A 10,000-nucleotide genomic window follows, 5' to 3' on the forward strand; every position below is an offset into this window, starting at 1 on the left:
ACAAAAACGCTGACTAAACGACTTATAAAGACAAAGTTTTGTTTGTTACAAAAAACAATGACTAAACGACTTATAAAGACAAAGTTTTGTTAGTTACAAAACAAAAAACAATGACTAAACGACTTATAAAGACAAAGGGTTGTTAGTTACAAAACAAAAACAATGACTAAACGACTTATAAAGACAAAGTTTAGTTAGTCACATAACAAAAACAATGACTAAACGACTTATAAAGACAAAGTTTTGTTAGTTACAAAATAAAAACAATGACTAAACGACTTATAAAGACAAAGTTTAGTTAGTTACAAAACAAAAACAATGACTAAACGACTTATAAAGACAAAGTTTTGTTAGTTACAAAACAAAAAACAATGACTAAACGACTTATAAAGACAAAGTTTTGTTAGTTACAAAACAAAAACAATGACTAAACGACTTATAAAGACAAAGTTTTGTTAGTTACAAAACAAAAACAATGACTAAACGACTTATAAAAACAAAGTTTTGTTAGTTACAAAACAAAAACAATGACTAAACGACTTATAAAGACAAAGTGTTGTTAGCTACAAAACAAAAACAATGATTAAACGACTTATAAAGACAAAATTTTGTTAGTTACAAAACAAAAAACAATGAACGACTAAACGACTTATTATTGCAGACCCCTGAACGTAACCCCGCTGGGTGCAATGAACGCCCGAGAAAAAAGGCCCTACCTACCTCATGCTACGACGACTGGTCGGTCGCGAATCTAAACCATCGACAAGGCGTCGGACTTAAGTCTTCGTCAGTTGCTCGACCGAAGACTCCCGTGGACGTGCATGGCTATAAAGAATCCTCCGGACCGTATTTCGAGGGAAAAATCACACTGTTAGCGAGTATAGTTAGCGAGAAACGAACGAGTGACGCGAGTGGACTGATTTGTTAATGGGGCGAGCGCTTTCTTAGGAGACGAGGTGGACGAAATCGCTCGGGGAAGAAACGGCTATCCACGACTAGCACGTGACACATACTGACTGGCTCGTGTCACGCCATGCAATCAGACCTTCTCCTTCTTAGCAGGGAGGAGGAGGAGGGAGGGAGGGAGGAGGAGGAGGAGGAGAAGGAGGACTGAGGGAGGTCGTGGACAGTGCCACCTCATAAGAACAGCTCGGTGCGAGAATTGGATTTCAATGGGAGTAACTTCCGAGTAGAAATGATGATGATGATGATGATTATTATTATTATTATAATTATTATTATTATTCTAATTATAATAACAACAACAACAACAACAACAACAACAACAACAACAATAATAATAATAATAATAAAAACATTTATCATTATTATTCTTAATTATTATCATTATTAATTATTATCATTATTCTAATTATAATAATAATAACAATAATAATAATAATAATAATAATAATAATAAAAACATTTATTATTATTATTCTTAATTATTATCATTATTAATTATAATTATTATTATTATTATTATCTAAGCTACAACCCTAGTTGGAAAAGCAAGATGCTATAAGCCCAAGGGCTCCAACGAAGAAAAAAAAATAGCCCAGTGAGGAAAGGAAATAAGGAAATAAATAAACGATATGAGAAATAACAAGTGAGCAAGTCCTGAACGCGGACATGGTCCTCGTAGAGGACATACCTCCGCCAAGGTGACCTAGAGCGCCATATGTCCTAGAATCATGAATTGATGTGACTTTGACCTTCACATGACCTTGACCTTCACGTGACCTTCAAGTGACCTTGACCTTCACGTGACCTTGACCTTCACATGACCTTGGCTTCAAGTGACCTTGATCTTCAAATGTACTTGACCTTCACGTGACCTTGACCTTCAGGTGACCTTGACCTTCACGTGACCTTGACCTTCACGTGACCTTGACCTTCAAGTGACCTGCTTGACTTTTGACCTTCAAGTGATCTTTGTTCATTTGCCACTGATACTTAATATGACATTGATATAATGCACCAATATGACCTTGACCTTTGACCTTTATAAATTTGAACATCACCCATGGGTTGCGCCTGGACTAGGACTTCCCTGTTGGCTTATGCAAAAGTCAGTGCTTTATTTCTGTCTCTTGATATGGCCACTTATGTCATAGTGACACCAGTGACCCCTGTGACCTTGACCTTGGGGTGACCTTGACCAAAATTTAATCAGTTCTTCCATACACATTGGGGAACTACTTGGCCAAGTTTGAAGTGATTCCGTGTAGAAATGTGGCCTCTACGTTGTCCACAGACAGACAGACAAACAGAGAAACAAACAAACAAACAAACAAACCGAACCGAAAACATAACCTCCGCCGCTTGGCGGAGGTAATTAACAATTGAAATAAAATATTTAAAAAAGAGTAACATAAAAACAGATATTTCATATATAAACTATAAAAAGACTTATGTCAGCCTGTTCAACATAAAAAAAAATTTGCTGCAAGTTTGAACTTTTAAAGGCAATATGGTGTTCTTTATCTTGCCCAGGCTGGGAGGAGATAGAGTAGAGAGGTAGTTCTAGAAGGAAATATAGGTTATAAAAACTAGAAAACACCATAAATTAGCAGAAATGTTAAAAGCAGATTAACTTTCATTTCTGTTAATATGAAATTATTTAACTTTCATTTCTGTTAATATGAAATTATTTAACTTTCATTTCTGTTACTATGAAATTATTTAACTTTCAATTCTGTTAATATGAAATTATTTAACTTTCAATTCTGTTAATATGAAAAATACTGATGATATCATACTTAATGTTACTTAATTTTTGGTAAAGATTGTCTATATTATAATTAGAGTTTACGTAATTCGAAATATATTATATAAAAGTACTTTACATTATCTACCCTATAGGATGAAGAGCAAGTGTCTGGATATGTATATGTATATATATATATATATATATATATATATATATATAAACACACACTCATATATATATATATTTATATATATATATATATATATATATATATATATATATATATGTTACTGTTTTTACAATGATTTATTGTTAATTCATTCTCATCATCTATTTATTTCCTTATTTACTTTCCTCACTGGGCTATTTTTCCCTATTGGAACCCTTGGGCTTATAGCATTTTGCTTTTCCAACTAGGGTTGTAGCTTGGCTAGTAATAATCATAATATATATACATATATATATATATATATATATATATATATATATATATATATATATATATATATATATATATACACACACATATAATCATTATTATCACAAGCTATGATATAACCCTAGTTGGAAAAGCAAGATGCTATAAGCCCAAGGACTCCAACAAGGAGAAATATACACATTAAAAAGCCACAAGATTGACATACTGACAAATAAGCTGTTGATTAAGTCAAGCTTATACACCTGGGTTAAAAGCAAACTCAGTTTCTTCACGTATTTTTAACTGAAAATGACTTTATCCTCTAAGTAACTCTTGGCAAAAGAAACTACAAATGTAAGAAGAAAATATATTGTTGAAAATTATGTAATAATGATGAAATGGTAATAAGTAATGGTACAAATGAATAAAAAAAATCACTCGGTACTCGATAGAACACAAATGAACTAGAGGGGAACTCAATAGAGCGCATACCTCCACCACGGAAGTTTATTTCTCGACCTTTTTCTCAACCTTGACCTTTGACCATAAGTAATAATTGGCGTGGATTTTCATACACTCAAATATGAACCAAGTTTGAAGTCACTGTGACAACGATGTCCAAACTTATGGCTGATAACGTGAATTGGAAGTTTTGTTTGACCGTGACCTTGACCTCTGACCTTGACATGTATTAATTGGCGTGGATTTTCAAACATTCAAATATGAACCAAGTTTGGAGTCTCTGTGACAACGATGTCCAAACTTATGGCTTATTACGTGAATTGGACGTTTTGTTTGACCGTAACCTTGACCTTTGACCTTGACCTTTCAAAATTTGATCATTTCAAGAATTATACATATCAGTTAATCCCTGCAAGTTTCATCAATCTACGATTAAAATTGTGGTCAGGAGGATGTTCACAAACAAACACACAAATTACAAACACACACAGGGGCAAAAACATAACCTCTATCCAACTTCGTTGGCGGAGGTAAAAATCCGGTTATAAGTATTACTACTACAAATGGAGGAACAAACACACAAACAAGGGCGAAAACATAACCCCCTTCCAACTTCGTTGGCGGAGTTAGAAATCCGGTTATAAGTATTACTACTACAAATGGAGGAACAAACACACAAACAAGGGCGAACACATAACCCCCTTCCAACTTCGTCGGCGGAGTTAGAAATCCGGTTATACGTATTACTACTACAAATGGAGGAACAAACACACAAACAAGGGCGAACACATAACCCCCTTCCAACTTCGTCGGCGGAGTTAGAAATCCGGTTATACGTATTACTACTACAAATGGAGGAACAAACACACAAACAAGGGCGAACACATAACCCCCTTCCAACTTCGTCGGCGGAGTTAGAAATCCGGTTATACGTATTACTACTACAAATGGAGGAACAAACACACAAACAAGGGCGAACACATAACCCCCTTCCAACTTCGTCGGCGGAGTTAGAAATCCGGTTATACGTATTACTACTACAAATGGAGGAACAAACACACAAACAAGGGCGAACACATAACCCCCTTCCAACTTCGTCGGCGGAGTTAGAAATCCGGTTATACGTATTACTACTACAAATGGAGGAACAAACACACAAACAAGGGCGAACACATAACCCCCTTCCAACTTCGTCGGCGGAGTTAGAAATCCGGTTATACGTATTACTACTACAAATGGAGGAACAAACACACAAACAAGGGCGAACACATAACCCCCTTCCAACTTCGTCGGCGGAGTTAGAAATCCGGTTATACGTATTACTACTACAAATGGAGGAACAAACACACAAACAAGGGCGAACACATAACCCCCTTCCAACTTCGTCGGCGGAGTTAGAAATCCGGTTATACGTATTACTACTACAAATGGAGGAACAAACACACAAACAAGGGCGAACACATAACCCCCTTCCAACTTCGTCGGCGGAGTTAGAAATCCGGTTATACGTATTACTACTACAAATGGAGGAACAAACACACAAACAAGGGCGAACACATAACCCCCTTCCAACTTCGTCGGCGGAGTTAGAAATCCGGTTATACGTATTACTACTACAAATGGAGGAACAAACACACAAACAAGGGCGAACACATAACCCCCTTCCAACTTCGTCGGCGGAGTTAGAAATCCGGTTATACGTATTACTACTACAAATGGAGGAACAAACACACAAACAAGGGCGAACACATAACCCCCTTCCAACTTCGTCGGCGGAGTTAGAAATCCGGTTATACGTATTACTACTACAAATGGAGGAACAAACACACAAACAAGGGCGAACACATAACCCCCTTCCAACTTCGTCGGCGGAGTTAGAAATCCGGTTATACGTATTACTACTACAAATGGAGGAACAAACACACAAACAAGGGCGAACACATAACCCCCTTCCAACTTCGTCGGCGGAGTTAGAAATCCGGTTATACGTATTACTACTACAAATGGAGGAACAAACACACAAACAAGGGCGAACACATAACCCCCTTCCAACTTCGTCGGCGGAGTTAGAAATCCGGTTATACGTATTACTACTACAAATGGAGGAACAAACACACAAACAAGGGCGAACACATAACCCCCTTCCAACTTCGTCGGCGGAGTTAGAAATCCGGTTATACGTATTACTACTACAAATGGAGGAACAAACTCACAAACAAGGGCGAACACATAACCCCCTTCCAACTTCGTCGGCGGAGTTAGAAATCCGGTTATACGTATTACTACTACAAATGGAGGAACAAACTCACAAACAAGGGCGAACACATAACCCCCTTCCAACTTCGTCGGCGGAGTTAGAAATCCGGTTATACGTATTACTACTACAAATGGAGGAACAAACTCACAAACAAGGGCGAACACATAACCCCCTTCCAACTTCGTCGGCGGAGTTAGAAATCCGGTTATACGTATTACTACTACAAATGGAGGAACAAACTCACAAACAAGGGCGAACACATAACCCCCTTCCAACTTCGTCGGCGGAGTTAGAAATCCGGTTATACGTATTACTACTACAAATGGAGGAACAAACTCACAAACAAGGGCGAACACATAACCCCCTTCCAACTTCGTCGGCGGAGTTAGAAATCCGGTTATACGTATTACTACTACAAATGGAGGAACAAACACACAAACAAGGGCGAACACATAACCCCCTTCCAACTTCGTCGGCGGAGTTAGAAATCCGGTTATACGTATTACTACTACAAATGGAGGAACAAACACACAAACAAGGGCGAACACATAACCCCCTTCCAACTTCGTCGGCGGAGTTAGAAATCCGGTTATACGTATTACTACTACAAATGGAGGAACAAACACACAAACAAGGGCGAACACATAACCCCCTTCCAACTTCGTCGGCGGAGATAAAATCAGGTTATAAGTATTACTACTACAAATGGAGGAACAAACACACAAACAAGGGCGAACACATAACCCCCTTCCAACTTCGTCGGCGGAGTTAGAAATCCGGTTATAAGTATTACTACTACAAATGGAGGAACAAACACACAAACAAGGGCGAACACATAACCCCCTTCCAACTTCGTCGGCGGAGATAAAATCCGGTTATAAGTATTACTACTACAAATGGAGGAACAAACACACAAACAAGGGCGAACACATAACCCCCTTCCAACTTCGTCGGCGGAGTTAGAAATCCGGTTATACGTATTACTACTACAAATGGAGGAACAAACACACAAACAAGGGCGAACACATAACCCCCTTCCAACTTCGTCGGCGGAGTTAGAAATCCGGTTATACGTATTACTACTACAAATGGAGGAACAAACACACAAACAAGGGCGAACACATAACCCCCTTCCAACTTCGTCGGCGGAGTTAGAAATCCGGTTATACGTATTACTACTACAAATGGAGGAACAAACACACAAACAAGGGCGAACACATAACCCCCTTCCAACTTCGTCGGCGGAGTTAGAAATCCGGTTATACGTATTACTACTACAAATGGAGGAACAAACACACAAACAAGGGCGAACACATAACCCCCTTCCAACTTCGTCGGCGGAGTTAGAAATCCGGTTATACGTATTACTACTACAAATGGAGGAACAAACACACAAACAAGGGCGAACACATAACCCCCTTCCAACTTCGTCGGCGGAGTTAGAAATCCGGTTATACGTATTACTACTACAAATGGAGGAACAAACACACAAACAAGGGCGAACACATAACCCCCTTCCAACTTCGTCGGCGGAGTTAGAAATCCGGTTATACGTATTACTACTACAAATGGAGGAACAAACACACAAACAAGGGCGAACACATAACCCCCTTCCAACTTCGTCGGCGGAGTTAGAAATCCGGTTATACGTATTACTACTACAAATGGAGGAACAAACACACAAACAAGGGCGAACACATAACCCCCTTCCAACTTCGTCGGCGGAGTTAGAAATCCGGTTATACGTATTACTACTACAAATGGAGGAACAAACACACAAACAAGGGCGAACACATAACCCCCTTCCAACTTCGTCGGCGGAGTTAGAAATCCGGTTATACGTATTACTACTACAAATGGAGGAACAAACACACAAACAAGGGCGAACACATAACCCCCTTCCAACTTCGTCGGCGGAGTTAGAAATCCGGTTATACGTATTACTACTACAAATGGAGGAACAAACACACAAACAAGGGCGAACACATAACCCCCTTCCAACTTCGTCGGCGGAGTTAGAAATCCGGTTATACGTATTACTACTACAAATGGAGGAACAAACACACAAACAAGGGCGAACACATAACCCCCTTCCAACTTCGTCGGCGGAGTTAGAAATCCGGTTATACGTATTACTACTACAAATGGAGGAACAAACACACAAACAAGGGCGAACACATAACCCCCTTCCAACTTCGTCGGCGGAGTTAGAAATCCGGTTATACGTATTACTACTACAAATGGAGGAACAAACACACAAACAAGGGCGAACACATAACCCCCTTCCAACTTCGTCGGCGGAGTTAGAAATCCGGTTATACGTATTACTACTACAAATGGAGGAACAAACACACAAACAAGGGCGAACACATAACCCCCTTCCAACTTCGTCGGCGGAGTTAGAAATCCGGTTATACGTATTACTACTACAAATGGAGGAACAAACACACAAACAAGGGCGAACACATAACCCCCTTCCAACTTCGTCGGCGGAGTTAGAAATCCGGTTATACGTATTACTACTACAAATGGAGGAACAAACACACAAACAAGGGCGAACACATAACCCCCTTCCAACTTCGTCGGCGGAGTTAGAAATCCGGTTATACGTATTACTACTACAAATGGAGGAACAAACACACAAACAAGGGCGAACACATAACCCCCTTCCAACTTCGTCGGCGGAGTTAGAAATCCGGTTATACGTATTACTACTACAAATGGAGGAACAAACACACAAACAAGGGCGAACACATAACCCCCTTCCAACTTCGTCGGCGGAGTTAGAAATCCGGTTATACGTATTACTACTACAAATGGAGGAACAAACACACAAACAAGGGCGAACACATAACCCCCTTCCAACTTCGTCGGCGGAGTTAGAAATCCGGTTATACGTATTACTACTACAAATGGAGGAACAAACACACAAACAAGGGCGAACACATAACCCCCTTCCAACTTCGTCGGCGGAGTTAGAAATCCGGTTATACGTATTACTACTACAAATGGAGGAACAAACACACAAACAAGGGCGAACACATAACCCCCTTCCAACTTCGTCGGCGGAGATAAAATCAGGTTATAAGTATTACTACTACAAATGGAGGAACAAACACACAAACAAGGGCGAACACATAACCCCCTTCCAACTTCGTCGGCGGAGATAAAATCAGGTTATAAGTATTACTACTACAAATGGAGGAACAAACACACAAACAAGGACGAACACATAACCCCCTTCCAACTTCGTCGGTGGAGTTAGAAATCCGGTTATACGTATTACTACTACAAATGGAGGAACAAACACACAAACAAGGGCGAACACATAACCCCCTTCCAACTTCGTCGGCGGAGATAAAATCCGGTTATAAGTATTACTACTACAAATGGAGGAACAAACACACAAACAAGGGCGAACACATAACCCCCTTCCAACTTCGTCGGTGGAGTTAGAAATCCGGTTATAAGTATTACTACTACAAATGGAGGAACAAACACACAAACAAGGGCGAACACATAACCCCCTTCCAACTTCGTCGGCGGAGATAAAATCAGGTTATAAGTATTACTACTACAAATGGAGGAACAAACACACAAACAAGGGCGAACACATAACCCCCTTCCAACTTCGTCGGCGGAGATAAAATCCGGTTATAAGTATTACTACTACAAATGGAGGAACAAACACACAAACAAGGGCGAACACATAACCCCCTTCCAACTTCGTCGGCGGAGTTAGAAATCCGGTTATAAGTATTACTACTACAAATGGAGGAACAAACACACAAACAAGGGCGAACACATAACCCCCTTCCAACTTCGTCGGCGGAGTTAGAAATCCGGTTATACGTATTACTACTACAAATGGAGGAACAAACACACAAACAAGGGCGAACACATAACCCCCTTCCAACTTCGTCGGCGGAGTTAGAAATCCGGTTATACGTATTACTACTACAAATGGAGGAACAAACACACAAACAAGGGCGAACACATAACCCCCTTCCAACTTCGTCGGCGGAGTTAGAAATCGGTTATACGTATTACTACTACAAATGGAGGAACAAACACACAAACAAGGGCGAACACATAACCCCCTTCCAACTTCGTCGGTGGAGATAAAATCAGGTTATAAGTATTACTACTA

The 10,000-nt window shown here is 39.7% G+C and overlaps 1 protein-coding gene across 4 annotated transcripts in view; it reads right to left on the minus strand.

Annotated features, from left to right (window-relative positions):
* The window catches only part of LOC137623145 (nucleolar and coiled-body phosphoprotein 1-like), a 524,118-nt gene that overhangs the window by 463,005 nt on the left and 51,113 nt on the right, over nt 1-10,000 (minus strand). Inside the window, exon 1 of one of the 4 annotated variants that reach the window (XM_068353826.1) lies at nt 721-987. The exons of 1 other annotated variant lie outside the window; for it this stretch is intronic. In XM_068353826.1, coding sequence (XP_068209927.1) covers nt 721-725 — 5 coding nt within the window. In that variant the 5' untranslated portion in view covers nt 726-987. Of the gene's footprint in view, nt 1-720; nt 988-10,000 lie in introns of those variants that run through there. 2 more of the 4 variants (XM_068353825.1, XM_068353828.1) reach the window with 2 other exon arrangements.

This window comes from Palaemon carinicauda, chromosome 30, assembly GCF_036898095.1.
Source record: "Palaemon carinicauda isolate YSFRI2023 chromosome 30, ASM3689809v2, whole genome shotgun sequence".
Classification (NCBI taxonomy): Eukaryota; Metazoa; Arthropoda; class Malacostraca; order Decapoda; family Palaemonidae; genus Palaemon; species Palaemon carinicauda.